Genomic DNA, 19,722 nt, shown 5'->3' with positions numbered 1-19,722 from the left:
GCATTGCAATTTCAAATTGAAAACAAGCCAAGAAGCATAAACTGAAAAAAATCCTTTCTATCATTATTAATCTTCTGCAGTAAAAAGTATTCTTGTCAAGTGGATTGATATATAAGACCTAGCTTGACACATCCCCTTTAGATATAAAGGGGGAAGGGGGGAAGATCAGTGCAATGAATATTGGGGGGAATTTTCTCTAAAATACAAAAGAAGCAGTTAATGAGAAAATGATATATTTCAATTGCATGAAATATAATGAACAATTCAATAGGATTCAGCCTCAGCAGAATTTTGTATTTCTACCATCAGAAATAGGTTTATCTAAAGCTAATTCTCAAATAGATATCATCTGTTTGAATAGGCTACCTAATTTTTCTTAATCGTTGGGAAACTATGCTTGGGCTCGTAGTGAAGCAATGTCTGGGGAAAACACAGGATGCAAATCCGAAGCTAAACCTCAAAGCCCATGTACAGAAATGTACACAAGACTCCCAGGGTCTATGTAAACAGGGAGAGCCACTTAGTAAATGGCATGTGAAAGCTACTGGGGTTTGGTAATAATATAATCCACTTTCATTAGGCATCTCCCTCTTGTGCATTAATATGTGACATCATGCTCTCATATAACATATTACAATGAAGTGAAATAAAAAGCCCCTCCAGACTGCAACTGTATGGTAATCAGATTCTGCACTGCTCATTATGGCTGCAATTATGTAACAAAACTCTCCAAATATAGTTCAGTTATTGCAGTTATTAATCATTCTGGTTTTGTTTCAAGTACTTGTTTTATAGCCTGCTGGATAGACTCCATTTTTGTACAAGCTGCATGTCGAAAGTCAAACATGTGCGTGTTAGTCTGCTGTTCTAATGGCCTTTCAACATAGTTTACCATTTCTATTTGTATTTGTAAATGCAAAAAAACTTGGGGGGCGTGGGGTTGAATGAAGCTGGAGTCCATAGAGGTTCTGACCTTTGCAATAAACAGAACATAGTCCTTAACAGAGGACAACTTGGCAAATGAGAAACCTATTTTCGTAGAACTAGAGATCGTTCTGCTTAAGAAGCTAGTCTCAGAATACCAAAATGGGGAAAATGTCCTGAAAGAATCTGTACATTTGATGAGGAACAAACTACGAGGGCCAGAAAATGTGTGTTTTGAAAGGCTCAGAGACACTCATGGATACAAGGTATTTCTAAACATTTTATGCACAGAAATGATGTATTCTGATTAATTTAACTATAAAATGCCAAGTCAGAGACAGCAGATTTATTGTACTGAACAAACACCATCTGCACCACCTTAAATCATCGCTACAGACATATTTCTAGGGAGGGAAAATACATCTACCTGAAAAATTCTCAAGTCTAGATTCTGAGATGTTGAAGTTCTTACTAACTAGAATTCCAGAAATAATTGTATAATTATTTAAATAGTAACATATTTTAAGACCCCATAAAAATATATTAATGTATTAACATGGTTTATAAAATACATGTTGCCAATCACACACGATTCAGTTTTTTCAATTTAGCCACATACATTGGGCCCCAGGCTTTGCCCTTATCTGGAATTACCAAAAGTCCACATTCCTGGCCAATGGGAACAAAGGTGAAGTCTTGGGAGCACATCCTTGCTACTCCTTTAATGTCCACAGGCATGATGTTACTGCAGGTGTTCAAAATTTCAGTGATCACATCTTGATTTTCTGCCTTGGAAAGCGTGCATGTCGAGTAAACAAGTAACCCTCCAGGACGCAGAGCCTTAATTGCAGATCTGCAAGTAATCAGACAATGCCGACAATTGGTTAACTGGGTATATTAACAGGAAACAGGGGGTCTGAGGGCAAGGAGGCTTGTATACTTGAAACGAATCTTACAGGTTGCAAGAATGTCGGATGTTTTTTAACTTTACAATTCTTGTAAGTTACCACAGGGTGACTAGAAAACTGGTCATTGGATGGATCAGCACAGAAAAGACAGAGAGAAGTATGCTTACTCTGTTCTCCTAAAGGCAGGAGGGTGGGGGTAAAGTATGGAATAAGTTATCTTTGGCTAAAAGTGTTTTTATCCAAAGATCTGTTTATCTTTGAGTATACTAGAAGATTGTCTATTACAGTGCTGGGGGAAAAAAAACCCATAGATTCAAGACACTCAAAATACACAGTGGCAAGACCATCTTTGGTGGCTACTCACAAGCTTTTAAGATACGAGTCAATCACTACTCACCAAGAGTGGAGAAAAACAAAGACTCAAGGAAGCAATGAAACCAGAAACACTAGAGGTTTCTGGCTTCTACTCCCAACCACTTCGTTCAGGACTACAGTAGAAAGTCCTGGGCAGAGAGAGAGGGGAAAAAATGTAGAACAAAGTTCAAAATCATATTAAAAACAAAAACATATTGGTCTGATGGAGACTGGTGGAACCCCCGAGACTGTGGTTTTTAGAAACCTTTCATGGCTGGAACAGAAGCGACCCGGGGGAATCAACTTTCAGACAAACAATAATCATGCCTACAAAGTAGTAATAATACTAGGAGTAATGCTCCCTGTACAATCAGTACAATCAATCACACAAGACAAAAGGGCAGCTTTTGCCCAAAAACAAAGCTCAGAAGACAGGAAGGAGCGAAGAGAACAAAGATGGAAACCGGAACCGTGGAGGAAGTGGCAGAGTGCAGTCATCCTGAAGGATTGGCCACTACACAGGATGTCAGAAAACAGAAGGTGTATACATTGTTGAAGGGAAAACTAAATTTCTCTGTAAGTTTTCATCCAAGCTACAATGAAAAACAAACAAACATTTAATCCCTACCATTCATTTGGGGAAAATCTACAGCTTTACTCTGTTGAATCTTCCAATACATAAACAGAGCACCTATCTGTATTTATTTAGGAGTTCTTCACTTCTGTTCATCAGCATTTTGTAGTTTTTTAGCATACAGATGTTGCAAAGATGCTACATGTTTTATTAAGTATACATATGTCTCATTTTAGTTTTGGAGCGTCACTATATAATGTTATATTTTTTAATGTAGTTATGAATTTTCTTTATTAGTAAAAATGTCATTCTGATTCTTGTCTGCTGATCATGTATTCTGCACACTTACTGAACTCACATTTTAGGTGTAAAATACTTTTGTTGACAGCGATACTAGGAGAGTAAGGTTTGGGGTGGAGGAGGGGGAAGCGATCACCATGATCGACATATGGCCCCCATGCCAGGGGGGCAAACAGCAGAAAAGTGGGTGAACTGAGACAGCAATCGGTGTAAGACCTGAAAAATAAAAATTAAAAAGAATAATTTATGAATTATCAAGGAGGTATGAGGGAAGGAGGGTGGTAGAGGGAGGGGTAAATATGAGGAGCTGATGCCAGGGGCTCAAGTATAAAGAAAATGCTTTGAAAAAGATGATGACGACATATGTACAGATGTGTTTGACAAAATGGATATATGTATGGATTGTGATAAGAGCTGTAAGAGCCTCCAATAAAATGATGTTTTTTAAAAAGAAAAGAATGTAAAATAACTTCACTAGAATACTAAATCATTGCTTGACCAAAAAAAAAAAGATACTTTTGTCGATTTCTTGGAATTGTTCGAACATACAATTATGCCATTGGCAAAATAATTTTGCATCTTCTTTCCCAACAACAATGGCAAAAAAAAAAGGTGACGGCAAATACGGGATTGAGGACACCCAGATGGCAGAGGTTTGGGCAGCGTTTTGTTCTGTTACGTGGGGCTGCGACGAACCAGTCGAGTAGGTGGTAACTAACAACCGTCAATACGGCGAGAGAGAAGGGGCGTCTGAATACAGAGAGAAGGGGCGTCTGAACTTCTAGGAAGAGGCGAGGGTTCCGAATGATAGTTGAGGTCACAGGAATAAGATTCTCCGGAGAAGCACAAGAAGAAAGGTACACTAACGCCAAACAGGCAGGGAATGCCTAGATGTAAAGGAAGGGAGAACTGAAGAAAGCTTGACCAGATGACAGTGAGAGAGGAAGGAGTCAAAGGCTTTTTTTTTTTCCTCTAAGGAGAGACTAGGATAAATCCGGAGATACAGATGCAGGAAAGGAACGGTGCTGCGACTCCAGATTGCAAATGGAGGAGATAAGGGCAGAAAAGGATTGCAGCTCCTCATCTGAAACAACATGGAACATGAACGGGAGGTGCGAAGGTAAATAGAAGTTCATGATGAATAGCTCTGAGTCCGTGAGGTAGAAAGCAAGGTCATCTGCTTAGAGACGAAACTAGGACATTTTCAGTCTTGATGCAGCAGGGGTCATAACCTCAAAGCAATTATTAACCAGGATTTTTCTCTTTTTCTTTTAATAGATATCAAAGTTTATTAGTGGCTACTAGGGTCAGTTTATAGAAAGTGGGGGGTGGAGGATAGGGGCGATGGAAAAACTACATGGATCATGGAATGGTGCGCTCGCAAACAGATTCTTGTAATTGCTGTCAATAAGGCTTAAACCAGTAAATAACTAAACAGGCAAAAGTTGTGTGATAGATACACAAGGGGGCTTCAAAAAGTTTGTGGGGAACTTGCATTATTTTCACATTTATTTTCCGTCATCGCTGGGGTGATTTCTTGCTGCCCTGCTCTTCCACCTGCATGATCAGGATGCCTTCATGAAAGCTTGCAGGCCTGAGAGGTCATTGGGAGGCTTGGCAAGGGTGGGTTCTGCTTTGTTCTGCATGGTCTCCAGGTCAAAGTCTGGCTGCTTGGTCATCTTGGGAGAGCTGAAGTCAGGTTGGCCCTTGCTTTGAGCTGAAGAGGTGCAAGGAGTCTCGGAGAGGAAGCACTACTGGGCGTACAGCCCACACAGTGCTCAGGCTGCTGGCGCCTCTCTGGCACCACCCTCTGTGCCTTCTCTTTTCTTTTCAAAAGACATTATGTTCCAGGACCTCTCCTGTATTTGAGAGTACAATTAGCCCCACTTTCGGGTGGCACTGTGGGTAGGCACGGGGCTGTGAACAACAAGGCTGGCAGGAGAACGATGAGGCTGCCTGCTCCCATAGAGATGTACAGTCTCTGAAACCCTATTGACTGAATAGCAGTGATTTGGGTTTGGTTGGGTCTCACATCTACATCTAAATAACTAGAACATATAATCATCACATATTCATATTCTGTGCTCTAGAAAATGGATGAGAAATTCTAAGCCAAGACAAGCACACTGATGCTAATGTTGAATTGGATCTAAACCCTCTGATTCTGAAAAACCCGGATTGTTAAAGAAATCCCCCACTCCGCCTGTGGTGTGAAATCTCAGAGTTAACCAGGGGGAGAGACTCAGGCTGAGACTTGAGGAGAGGGTACAGCTTAATGGTATCAATGATACAAATGATACAAATCCTAACAAGATGACAGTAGCTATTGTCTACAGTTGATACAAAAATACAGATTAAACTTATTATCTAGAGATACTAGAATGACCTAAAGAAAAAAATTAACAGAGATACTTCGAAGTGGCTATCACTGTCTAACAGAAGGTGGGGGTAGAGGTGGCAGGGAAAAGTTCAATTTCAATTTCCTCTCATGTGAAGCATTTTTATTAAAGAGCAGCTATGACAGTGTGTAAGTATCAGAACTTTTCTCACAGACATGTTTTTTCTGTTTGGTTTGTTTCACTTGCTTTTCTGTTAAAGAACTGCTTCTGTAGAAAATGTATTCCTTGCGTTTCCAAATAGCTAAGATTTTATATTATTCAGAATTTCCAGTCTCCCATGTAGTCATTTATTGATGAAAAAATATTTTAAGGGTATCTTACCCTTTTAGTCTTAAAACAGTATATAAAAGCAATGTATGTGTTCCTTCCCCCTCATTTCTTGTCATTTTCTACTACATATTCCCACAGGAACAAAAAAGGTTCTTCTCTAAAAGCCAGAGATGTGAACTGTTAATAGAACAGCGACCACTCAGCGAGAGGCAGAATAATGCCACCCCCCACCCCCTACCACCAAATGCACATCCTTATCCCCAGGACTAAAGGGACTTTGCCGATGCAATTAAACTAAGAATCTTGAGATGGGGAAATTATCCCAGATGATCCAAGGGGGCCAATGTACTGACAGGGGTCTTTAAACGTGCAAAGAGGAGGCAGCAGAGCCGGAGAAAGAGAAGTCGTGCCAACAGCTGAGACAGGAGTCCTAGGACTGCTGTCCAAGGAGTCAGGCAATGTGGGCTTTGCGAGAAGCTGGGAAAGGCAAGTGGACCCTCCACTAGAGCCTCAGAAGGGACAGCGCTGCTGGCACCTGAGTTTTGGCCCCAGTTGACCCATTTTGGACGCTCACCTCGGAACTAGAACCAAGCCCACCTCTGTTCAGTTGATTCTGACTCATGGGGACACTATAGGGAGGGGAGAGAACTGCCCACAGAGTTTCTAAAGCTGGAATCATTATGGAAACCAATTGCTACATCTTTCGCTTCACCAAGTAGCTGGTAGATTTCAACTGCCAAACTTTTGTTAGCAAGACTGCTTTAATCATTGCACCATGAGGGTTCTTTTATAAACTCCAAAGGTAAAAAATAATAAATCTGTGTGGTTAAAAAAAATCTGTTATTTTAAGCTCCTAAATCCGTACTAATATGCTATAGGCACAATAACAACTAATTCGTGATGGCAACTAATACATGCTTGGTGATGACTTTTTTAATACACATAAGCTAAAATATCGATAGATTCTTCCAAAACTGTCTAACCATCATAACTATGTTTATTTTTTATTGTTATCTCTTGACTATGGCAATAGGTATAAGGTTTTCTAAAAACGGTTACTTAAATTACTGTGGAAAAGAAATGTGCAATATTTGAATGCAGTTATCTTTAAAACCCCCTTGAAAGGGCTTATTTTGGCCCTAGTTCTATAATAAATGAAGCCAATGCTTAACCAAGTATGATTCTTCCTCATCATTTACAAACAATATGTTCCTACTTGATGCAAATTTAAATTAATTTCCAGAATGTTGCCATGTTGGCTGAATCTTCTGCTTTCTTTTCATTCCAATATTCATAATTTATCTTTCTAAAATTAGGCTGGTATGACTTAACTGCCTGCATTAATTTGTAAATAAGGAAATTGTATGTGGCAATACAAAAGCTCTTTTCCATACTAGGTTAATCCCAAAACCTTAGAGCAGAATCTGAGAGGTTCCCATTAAATGATTGTTGCTGTTTTGATGCTGGTGGTTGTTGAAACACGAGTTTAACCTTTTCCAACAGTAGTTATGGATTTCTAAAGGGCCATATTACTGAGTCAGATGTCGAAATGAGCAAGCAATCTGCAAAAGGCTCACTACCCGGGTTTATATAACCAGGATGTGTGTGTGTGTGTGTGTGTGTGTGTGTGTACTGAGAATTACCTTACACCATAGATGACATTTTGCTAATGATTGGAATCAGTTCATGTTGAAGTCCACCACCAGTTTTGTTTGTTTGCTTTTTTCCACCATCGATTTTGTATAAAACATAACTGTGTCTCTATAAGTAGCATGCATCATCACAAAAAAGTTTTCCCACTTTTGATATAGAAATGGCAAGTGGTACTCAATTTTACTTAAAATTGAGCATTCAACAACTTTATAATCAGACTAGTTCAGTGATTCCAAAACCAATTATTCAGGACTTGATCTTATAAAATATTGAGATAAATTCAATGTATCTTTTAAAACACTAAATTAAAATTAACATTTGTCTAAAATATGAATACCTACACAATCCAATAAAGAGGTGTATAGGTCAAATCATCTGCTTCTATAACTAGTTGCAAATACTTTGAAATAGTTTATAAGAAATAAGTAATAGATCATCATAGGTTTCACTGAAATCATAAACAGCAAAATACATAAAACTATATACCATATACACTTGAGTATAAACCGAGTTTTTCAGCACATTTTTAATGCAGTCTTATGGTAAAATTAGGTGCCTTGGCAGATATTCCAATTGACTTATACTTGAGTATATATGAGATGTAATTTGAGGATAGTTAGTTAGTAGGGATTTTATACAACTCTAGTTTCACGCCTAAAAGATCCTGAACAATGATTTTTTTTAACCTGTGTTCTAACCACTAACTATATTATATGAAATACTATAAACCAAGTTCTATGAAATTGACATTATTCACTACTGAATTATACTTGAGATATTCAATATAACTTTCTAATAAGACTTAGAAGTAAAAGGCATAAAAGGATGTCATAACTAACTACAGTAGATTAAGCAAAAGTGTTAATTTTTAAAAACAAATAAAGGTATAATGCTATCCCTAATATTCTCCATTGAGGAACTAATCTACAATATTTGGGGGTTTTATCTATTATTTACTACAAAATATCCAACAATACAAATCAGGGATACATATCTCGAAAGGACATAAACTGCCACATCAGGCATTCATGCTCCCCAAACATGTATTTCCATGTATTGTCATTGTGCTGATCAAGCTTATTTGCATTCTTACTTGAAATGTGGACTGAGGTTAGATCTCAAAACACTGATGTTGGAAATAAAGCTGATTTCAATTACCAGTGTAGCACTGATATAGTATGTAAAAATGTAAAAAGAGGCATCTGACCTAAAATAAAAAGATGAATTAATTCCAAATGCTTAGAATTTACCTTTCACAGAATTTCAAACCTGTTGCTTGGGAAACAACCCTATTATTAAGGTTTGGGGGGTAGGTCAATAATATAAATCTGCAACCAAACTTCCTGAGACCCTGTGTTAGAGTTCCAGTTCTACTGCTGTGGGTGAGGCAGTGTTTAACAATCTATTCCCCGAAGTAGCTACCATGTCATTGTTTTTAACCAGTCATGCAACCCCCGCCAAAATGACATGTATAATTGTGTCTTTTAGCAATTAAATCGATGCATCCATCTGCACTCATCTAGACAAGAATGCTAATGTTTTGCTTTGGCCATCTTTGAAGTACCTCACATACTAGGAGTGTCTAGTTCCTCCATGGCGTTGTACTCTAACTTTGAGTGCAGCCCTCCTCCAGAATTCATGCGCTTTAGACGTGGAGGTTTGCATGCTCTCTCAGGTGAATGGCACATTGGTTTCAATAAATCACTTTCATATCTCTGCCAGTTAGATGTGTCTTCTTTAGACTAGGATAAAATACTCTGGGGAATGCTTTCCCCTCAAGTGCTCCTAGCAGAGAAAGAATGCTGGCTATCCTGACAGAGAAGTGTTCCGAATATTCTAAAGCTAGTATGGCCAAACCAAAACAAACCCACTGCCATTGACTCCAGTCCAACCCCTATGGCAGATTTTGGCTCTCAAAATTGGTCTTTACTCGAATTATACAATAGGTTAAAATGTATTTTATACAAGATCTACTTAGCAGCTCAAATAAAACATCTCCCCCCACCCACCCTGACCCCAAATAAAGCACCTTAAAGAGAAAAGAAAACAAAGACTATTACATAGAACACAAGCGTGCAGGGTGATACAAATAACGAAGTGCCAGACCACTCACTGTAGGGTTGGTGGTTTGAAACTACACATAGGCACCTTGGAAGGGAGCCCTGGTGATCTGCTTTTAAAAGGTCTGAGAAACATCCATGGAGTAGCTCTGCACATATGGGGTTGCCGCATGTGGTGGTAACAATAGCAAAACATAGTAACAAATATGATACAGTGTAAAATTCAGTTTTCTTTAATCAAAAAATCATTAGTTGTTTTTTGAAGTTTACAGAGTATAGCTGAAAGGCACTTCGGTCAGTAATTGCTTATATTCTACTGTGAAATCTGGAACCTGAAGTTTTCTTAAGTTTGGCATATTTTTTAGGGGGTGGGGGGGCCTCTAAAGTCTGACCTTTAAGTGACAGGTTATTTACAGGGAGGTATTTATCCCACGGAGTATAAACTATGCTTTGCTGAAAGAGTACTCTAGTATGTTGGATTACAGGATGCTACCCTAGACCCTGCTGTGGGCAGGGTGCTACAGTGTGGGGGGAGGTCAGATGCTTGCAGGCATCCTTCCTGAGGGCGATCAGTTGCCAGACTGAAGTGGGCCTGCTTCCTGCTGTTAAGGACAATGGACAGGCCTGCAGTCATTGATTTGGTTCCTGTAGGTGGAGTTCACACCCTACTGATGATGGTTCCTATGGAGATCCAGAGAACAGGTCAAACCTGCTCAGTGACATCCAAAGTTAGGCTGCCATCCTGAATCTAGGATCTTCCCATCTTGTCACATGTATACCCCCAATCCCTCCTCTTCCTATTGTGTATATGCCCCTAGACCACCCCCTTCCATTACTGTATAACCTATAGTGCAACCCCTTCCTGTGACATATGTCTTTACCTGTAATTAGTGGGCTTGCACGCCCCCAAAGGTATATAGGCCTGGGTTAGCAATGGAGCCCTTTCCCCTCTCTCTCTCTCTCTCTCTCTCTCTCTCTCTCTGTCTCTGTCTCTCGGCTCTGTCTCCTCCCCTGTTTCTCTTTCCCCTTGTCTTCCTTCCCTTCCCTCTCTCACTTGGACCACCAAGCGGGGCTGAGGTGAGCATGCTACCATGAAAAGTGTCTGACTCCATTATTTCAATATCTCTCTCTTTTATCTCTCATGGTCTCTATGACTTTACTATAATCTTTACTTATTATCGCTGTACAATTACGCCTACCAGACCCGTAATGATGTGCTAGGGGCTGGCTTCCCCTTGCATATGGCACCCATCATGGGGCACAAACCCACGACCCTGAGATTAAGAGTCTCATGCTCTACCGACTGAGCTAGCTGGAAACACCAAATTTGCCATCTTGCCTTTTTAAAATCTGAAATTCTGAATTCCAAAACAAATCTGTCTTGAAGATTTTAAGTAAGATCATGGACTTGTATTTTAGGTTTAAATGAGCGACACTGCTACATAATGCACATTCTATCCTATATCTATATGCCAAACTTGTTCCATGATCAAAGTTTAATTTAATTGATTGTTAAAAGTGAGCCACTTAAAATATAAACTTAACAATTCACCAGATAGGAAAATCTCTATGTAGACATCCACAAATGTCTTTTTATTCTAATGTTATTATTTTAATATTCTTATTAGAATAAGAAGTATCTTCTTCTTCTAATAAGAAGGAAAGCTGAGATGTTTGGGGTCCTCTTCATACACCAAGGGTTCTTCCAAAAACAATAACAAAAATCATTTTGATAAATTTTGTATTTTAAAGATAAACAATTTTTACAACCATTAATAAAGCTAATTCTTCAGGACTTCATTTTATCCTGCTCAAATTTAATTACTGCTTTGTGTTCACTGGATTTCTCCATTCTATAAAGATCTGCTTTTAAAAAGCCCCAAAACCAACCATTTTGATGTGAACAAGGCAGGTCAGAATGGAGACCCAAAGCCCATCTGCAGACAATTGGACATCCCCTCACAGTAGGGTCACAAGGAAGGGATGAGCCAATTAGGGTGCTGTATAGCACTAACAGAACACACAACATTCCTCTAGTTCTTTAATGCCTCATGACCTACCTCATGATGGCCTACCATCATGACCCCAGTTCTACCTGACAAATCCGGCTAGACCAGATTATGTACACTGATACAGATAAGAGGTGTTGGCACACAGAATCTAGGACAGATAACCCCTCAGGAACAGTAATGGGAGTAGCCATACCATGAGGGTAGGGAGAAGGGGGAGAAAGGGGGAACCAATCACAATAATCTACATATAAACACCCCCCTGGGGGGAGGGGGGAACATCAGAAACATGGGTGAAGGGAGACAGCGGGTGGTGCAAAATATGAAAATAAAGAAGGGTGGGGGAGGGAGGGAATAAAGAGCTGATACAAAGGGCTCAAGTAGAAAGAAATGTTTTGGAAATGATGGCAACATATGTACAAATGTGCTTTACACAAGTGATGTATGGATTGTTATAAGAGTTGTAAGAGGCCGCAGTAAAATGATTTATCAAAATAAAAAAAGCTGATAATAGTGATAGTCTCACAATGTAATGAACATAACTTGTCAATAAATTGTTCCAGTAAAGAATATTGAAACAATGTTTTGTTGCAAATATATGTACCCAAATAAAAAATATATATGTTATATTAACCCCCAAAAACCCAGCCAAACAAACACTAACTGAGACACTAGCCAGGACATGTTGCTTTTCCAGCACAGGAATGAAAGGAGGCCATTACATCACAGGCTATTCTTATTAGCAAATAAGCTACAGAGATAAATAAAAGAAAAATGATTACCTCATTTAAATATCCTGAAGAGAAAGAGCACTACTTTAATGGGAACATAAGTTCAATGATCTTTAAGGGAAAAAAAAAAACTACACCAAAATGTCATGGAACATGGCAACTTTCAAAGTCCTACAGGAAAGGGATTCCACACTAAACCAAAGTTCAAACGTGATACACACGGTCCAATGGCAACTCTCTGACACTCAGAGACCGTGATTTTCGTAAACACACATTAAAATAGGCTAGCATTTTAAGAATATAGATTCTGGTTCTCTGATCTAGTCTTCCAGTGCACAAGTAGGAATTGGCATTCTGAGGGGAGGGTCAGTGTTAATTAGATCACTAAATTCAACTGCTTTTAGCATTTAAAAAGGATAGAAAGCAAACTGTGGAAGAGAATAATCAGCATAGCAAGAGTGCCATCTTTTGGCCAAAGCTGAAAGTTGTCCCCCTCCCCCCACCCTGCCTTTCATTAATTCTTCATGATTTATTTTAAGATGATAAACAATCTCACGTCTTCCTTGTAACATGTCACTGTTTCATCTACATCCATTTTGGGTGCATAAAGTAAAGCAACCATTGAAGACTATAGTCTTTAAAAAGTGAGATTATAGACAAATGATACTATTAATCATTGATTGATTGATCAATATATTTATTCTTTATCTTTATTCATGGTCGTATAATAAGCAATACAGTTCAACAGCTATCGTTCATATGATGTAAATATGAGCAAAAGAAAGTACCTAGTAAGGCAGACTTAAAAGTTCCTTAGTTAGTTTATTGTGCCAACCTGGTCAATAAACACATGTACGGTTAATTGAAAGGCAGAGGGATAAATGCCTCTGTGAGTCTCACCTTTCTAGTTCTTGAGTCTTTTGTTTTGTGATGGTCGCACCAGGGTGCAGCTGCCTTAGAAGTTCCCTGCTTCAGCTTGCAAGGCTGACTTCCCACAGGCATCCCCAAGGAGAAGCCACATGGACCTACCCCAGTAGAACCCTCTGTGCTGGAGTACCAGTGTGGAGACCTCTGCCAGCACTGAGATGCTTACACAATCACTGACTTGGCTTGCCTCCTGCAGTCGGCATCGTTATATCTGCTTTGTGAGATGGAAGAGGACTTTGTGGATTGATGTTGGACATACGGGTTAATGAGTTAATGTTGGACTTGTGGGTTTGGGCAGCACTGGGTTGGGATGTTTTCTTGATGCGCACTTAACCTTTATATAAAACTCTCTCTTATATGTGAGTTTCTGTGGACTTGTTTCTCTAAAGTATCCAGACTACTATACACAATATGTTAAGTTTTTTCTCCCTCATCTCAGAAACTCTGGCATTTTACGTTTTTAAAACAAGACTAGTAATTTTAAAAATTGAAGATAAATACAGGTGCATCAGTCCTGCAGTTAGACTATCCCTTTTAGCCATTTAATATTCAAATCCAGTCTCACAATTTGTGCAGAAAGGAAAGTAGGTATATAATTAATAATGTAAAGGAAGTATAAAAACACGTTAGCCTTTTTTCTTTTTAATCACACTGTCAAAATGATAATTAGGTAATGAAGTAAAAAACTGAAAGGCGAAATGTTCAAGGAAAACAATGAGCACACAGCACATATTCTTCTTCCTTATTGAGAAAATTGTATTCTTTGTTGTTTTCAGGTTCTGGCCCATAATCACCCCATGTACATGAGAGCAAAACCCTGCCCAGACCCATGCCACCCTCACAATCCCTGTTACTTGTAGCTCATTAAGATAGCCATTGCGTTAGTCCATCTCATGAAGAGTCTTCTTTTAAATGACCCTCTAACCTGATGTGATGTTCTTTCCCTAGGTTTGGTCCCTTCTAATAACATGCGCAACCACATATGTAAGATGAAGTATCAACCAACCTCCATTAGAAGGAAAATTCTGGCTGTACTTCTTCCAAGATTGATTTGTTTACTTTTCTACCAGTTTGTGGTATAGTCTTTATTCTTCACCAATGCCACAATTCAAATGCATCACATTTTCTTTGTCTCCTTTAGAATAAATTATTCTCTTTAGAACAGACTATCTCTTAAGAAGAGGAAATGTGTTTGGGCCAAGATATAAAATGAGATGCAGATTCGTATGTTAATAGTGCAGGATCTAGGATGAGCCTAATTAATAATGATCCCTTATGTTCATGCTTGGTTGAAAGAGCAGGGGAGGACGGTGGGGGACGACATAAGGAGCTAACAACGAGTACAAGAAGAAAATGTTCTGAAACTGGTGATGATTGCACAGCTCTTTTTAATGTGATTGTATGATTAAATCGTATGCTATGGGAAAAACATACCAACTAATCTATTTTGAAAAAGCAAACATTGGCCAGGGAAAGGCTGGAGAATGAGGCTGAGCTTCTCAAGCTGAAAGGCTCTCAAGGTACCACCAGTCATAGCTGCCGCCTCAAAGTAGTCAACTTAAAAGATGTGACGAAAGCCAAGCTGGCAGGGCTGTCATTTGCTGATTTGGTAAACTCAAAGTAAGAACAAAAGCTGCAAGTATCCATTGGTATTCAAAATACATTAGGTATAAATAACGCATCTAGGAATACAAGTAACAGTCAGAAATTAAATGGAATGCATAAAGCTCTATATGCTATATCAAAGATAGACTTTGGAGACAATGTGGCACCCCATCAGATTCAACTGGGAAACACTTCAAAAAGTTAAAAAAAAAAAAAAAAAAAACAGACCTGAAACTATTTATAGGCTTTTTCTTTTTTTTGTCATTGACTTTCTTTTTATTGCTTTGCCTAGTTTTATGCTTGTTAATATCACTGCATGTCTATCTAGATAAGATAGATGGGATAACCAATTTGGAGAAGAAAACAACGGGACTGATGGTTCCAGAGGGACACCGGAGAAGGGGAGGTGGAAAAAAGGAAGGGGGCTCAACCAACCCAGGGACAAGGGAACAAGTGATCTCAGATTGGAGGCGAGGAGGGTGTAAGAGGCCTGTTAGAGCTTGATCAAGGACAATGTAACTGAGAGGAATTACTGAAACCCAAATGAAGGCTGAGCATGATAGTGGGACAAGAGGAAAGTAAAAGAAAGTAGAGGAAAGAACTAGGAGACAAAGGGTATTTATAGAAGTCTAAATACAGGCATGTACAGATGCAAATATATTTATATAGAATGGTGGGGAAATAGATATACATGCATATATTTATGGGCTTAGTATTAAGGCAGCAGATGGACATTAGACCTCCACTCAAGTACTTAATGCAAAAACACTTTCTTCTATCAAATTAATATTCCATGATGCACAACTTCCCAACACAATCACTGAAGACAAATGAGTGAATAAGTAAATGTGGTGAATAAAGTTGATGGTGCCCAGGTATCAAAATATATAGTGTCTGGGGTCTTAAAGGCTTGAAGATAAACAAGTGGCCATCTAACTTCTAAGCAACAAAGCCCACATGAAAGAAGCACACCAGTCTGTGTGATCATGAGGTGTCGATAGAATCAGGTATCAGGCATCAAAGGACAAATAATCCTATCACTGTGAATGAGGGGGAGTGCGGAGTGGAGACCCAAAGCCCATCTGTAGACAATTGGGCATCCCCTTACAGAAGGGTCACAAGGAAGAGACACACCAGTCAGGGTGCAGTGTAGCACAGATGAAACATACAACTTTCCTCTGGTTCTTTAATGCTTCATCCCCACAACTATCATGACCTCAATTCTACCTTATAAATCTGACTAAACTAGAACATGCACACTGCTACAGATAAGAGCCCACAACACAGGAAATCTAGGACAGATAAACCCTTCAGGACCTGATGTCGGGGGCTTAAGTGGAGAGCAAATGTTTTGGGAATGATGAGGGCAATGAATGTACAAATGTGCTTTACACAATTGATGTATGTATGGATTGTGATAAGAGTTGTATGAGCCCCTAATAAAACGATTAAAAAAAAACCCTTCAGGACCAATAATGAGAATAGAGATACCAGGAGGGTAAGGGGAAGGTGGGGGGAGAAAGGGGGAATCTATCACAAGGATGGACCTCTAACCCTCTCCCAGGGGGATGATTAACAGAAAAGTGGGTGAAGGAAGACGTAGGATGATGTAAGATATGAAAATAATAATCTATAATATATCAAGGGTTCATGAGGGAGGGAAGGAGTGAGGGAGGGAAAAATGAGGAGCTGATATCAAGGGCTCAAGTAGAAAGACAATGCTTTGCAAATGATGATGGCAACATATGTACAAATGTGCTTGACACAATGGATGAATGTATAGATTGTGATGAGAGCTATAAGAGTCCCCAATAAAAGTACTAAAAAGAAAAACACTTAAGAAAAATTCATTATTATTTAAAAAAAAAAAAGATCGATAGGCATTGTTGTTGTTAGGTGCCATCAAGTGGGATCCTACCCATTGTGACCCTATGCACAACAGAATGAAACACTGCCCAGTCCTGCACCATCCTCACAATTGTTCCTATGTCTGAACCCATTGATACAGCCACTGTGTCAATCCATCTGTGGAAGCCCATCCTCTTTATCACTTTTTCACTGCCCATCCTCTTTATCAAACATGGTGGTCTCTCCTGAAAACATCTCCAAAGTATGGAAAATGTCCAACTTTCACATGGATATGATGCAATGGAGAATATCATGGCTTGGGTCAGGTACACTTTAGTCCTTAAAGTAACATTGTGGCTCTTCAATACTCTAAAGAGGTCTTGTGCAACAGATTTGTCTAATGCAATGTCATTTGATTTCGTGATTGAGGCTTCCATGAGCATTGATTGTGGATTCATGAAAGAAAATTCTTGACAACTTCAGCATTTTCTCAGTTTATCATGATGTTACCTATTGGTCCAGTTGTGAGGATTTTGGACTTTGTTACATTGAGTTGTGATCCATATTGAAGGCTACAATCCTTGATCTTCACCAGCAAGTGCTTCATGTGCTTTGTCACTTTCAGCAAGCAAAGTTGTATCATCTGCATATCGCAGGTTGTTAACAACCTTGAGGAGCACGGGAATTCTCGAACACTTCATTGTGTCATTTGGAACTTGTACATGGATCAAGAATAAGTTGTGAGAACAGAACAAAGGAATACTGCATGGTTTAAAATCAGGATTGTATCCTCTCCCAATATGTGTTCAATCTATATGCCAAGAATATCAGAGAAGTTGGATTATATGAAGAGTGCAGCATCAGAATTGGAGGAAAGCTTTTTTTTTTTTTTAAACATTTTATTGGAGCTCATATGACTCTTATCACAATCCACACATACATCAATTGTGTAAAGCACACTTAAACATTCATTGCCCTCATCATTCTCAAAACTCTCGCTTTCTACTTGGGCTCCTGGAATCAGCTCCTCATTTTTCTCACCCCCCCCTCCCTGCTACCCCCTCCCACTCATGAACCCTTGATAATTTATAAATTATTTTTTTATCATATCTTACACTGCCCAGCATCTATATGTTTTATCATATCTTACACTGCCCGGAAGTTATATGTAGATCCTTGTAAACGGTTCCCCCTTTCTATCCCACCTTCCCTCTTCCCTCCTGGTATCGCCACTCTCACCACTGGTCCTGAGGGGTTCATCTGTCCTGGATTCCCTGTGTTTCCAGTTCCCATCTGCACCACTGTGCATCCTCTGGTCTAACCAGGTTTGCAAGGTAGAATTGGGATCATGATAGTGGGGTGGGGGGCATTTAAGAACTAGAGGAAAGTTGTGAGTTTCATCAATGCTACACTGCTCCCTGAGTGACTCATCTCCTCCCTACTACCCCTCTTTGTCTACAGATGGGCATTGGGTCCCCATCACACACTCCCCTCATTCATGATGATCTGATTGCCCCCCCGCCCCCACCCCCGCCCCTCCTTTGGTGCTTGATACGAGGTCCCCTAGAGCCTTCATGATCACACATGCTGGTGTGCTTCTTCCATGTGGGCTTTGTTGCTTCTGGGCTAGATGGCCACTGGTTTACTTTCAAGCCTTTAAGACCCCAGACGCTGTATGTCTCGATAGCCAGGCACCATCAGCCTTCTTCACCACACTTACTTATGCACACATTCATCTTCAGCGTTTATATGGGGAAGGTAATCACACAATGATGGTTTTTGTTCTTTGGTGTCTGCTACCTGATCCCTTCAACACCTCATGATCACACAGGCTTGTGTGCTTCTTCCATGTGGGCTTTGTTTCTTCCAAGCTAGATGGCTGCTTGTTTACCTTCAAGCCTTTAAGACCTCAGACACTTATCTTTTGATAGCCGGGCACCATCAGCTTTCTTCACCACGTTTGCTTATGCACACGTTTGTCTTCAGTGATCATGTCGGGAAGGTGGGTATCACAGAATGACTGTTTAGCTGAGCAATGTGTTCATGTATTAAGGGAATGCACACGAGGAGGCCCAATGTCTACCTGCTACCCTACTACTAAACCTATAAATATATGCACATAGGTCTATTTCCCCCATAATCATAAATATATTTACATATGTACATGTCTGTATTTAGGCCTCTATGTATGCCCTTTGCCTCGTACTCCTTTCTTCTATTTCTTTATGCTTGGAGGAAAGATTATTAATGACACATTGCATCATACGCATATGAACATTGGTCACTGAATTAGGAAAACTGAAGAAGAATGGATGCATTTGAGTTGTGGTGCTGGAAAAGAGTACTGAAAGTACTATGGACTGCTAAAAGAACAAAGTGATCTGTATACCAAGAAGTAAGGCCAGAGTGCTCCTTGCAGGCAGGGATGGCAAGACTTCACCTTACATACTTTGAACAAATTGTCAGAAGAGCCCAGCTCCTAGAAAAGGACATCATGTTTGGTAAAGTGGAGGGGCAGCAAAAAGAGGAAGGCCCCTGATGAGATGGTTTGACACAGTGGCTGGATCAAGGGCTCAACCACAGGAATAACTGTGAGGATGAAGCAGGACCATGCAATGTTTCATTCTGTTGGGCATTGAGTTCTTATAGGTAGAAGTCTACTCTATGGTACCTAATAACAGCAGCTTTTATGATTGGTGCATAGATTTGAATCGTAGTTGTATTGATGGGATTTCCTTGAAGATATGTAGATATAATCAGGTCACAGATAGCATTGCACTTCATGATGGATTTAGGAAGATCTTTTCTGACAATGAATGCCGTGCCATTCCTCTTGATGGTGTAACTTGCAGCATAGTTAATCAGATGATTTGCTAATCCTATCCATTGGTGAGCTGAAATGTAGTAGTACTGACCATTTTACACTTGATCTTAGCCAAAAGGCTGAGAAGAAGTAGTACTGGCTGTTTTGAAGTGATCATTTGCCATCTTCACAACTAGGACAACAGGTAAAATCAGGATAAATGGAGAAAAGATTGAAGTTGTCAAGGATTTAATTTTACTTGGAATTACAATCAATGCCCAGAGAAGCAGCAAATGCAACATAAAAGGCTGAACAACATAATAATTACTGGAAACACAGGGAATGCAGGACAGATGA

The 19,722-nt window shown here is 39.5% G+C and overlaps 1 protein-coding gene across 1 annotated transcript in view; it reads right to left on the bottom strand.

The window, feature by feature from the left end:
* Positions 1–1,255: 1,255 nt before the first annotated feature.
* The window catches only part of NSUN3 (NOP2/Sun RNA methyltransferase 3), an 87,313-nt gene continuing 68,846 nt past the window's right edge, over positions 1,256–19,722 (bottom strand). Inside the window, exon 6 of the mRNA XM_045286261.1 lies at positions 1,256–1,777. Within this exon, the coding sequence (XP_045142196.1) occupies positions 1,507–1,777 (271 nt within the window). The 3' untranslated portion in view covers positions 1,256–1,506. The remainder of the gene's footprint in view (positions 1,778–19,722) is intronic.

This window comes from Echinops telfairi, unplaced genomic scaffold (assembly GCF_000313985.2).
Source record: "Echinops telfairi isolate 266 unplaced genomic scaffold, ASM31398v2 ScPeMD7_6;HRSCAF=24_1, whole genome shotgun sequence".
Lineage (NCBI taxonomy): Eukaryota > Metazoa > Chordata > Mammalia > Afrosoricida > Tenrecidae > Echinops > Echinops telfairi.
The sequence above is the reverse complement of the archived record's forward strand: the minus strand, read 5'-3'. Positions and strand labels throughout refer to the sequence as shown.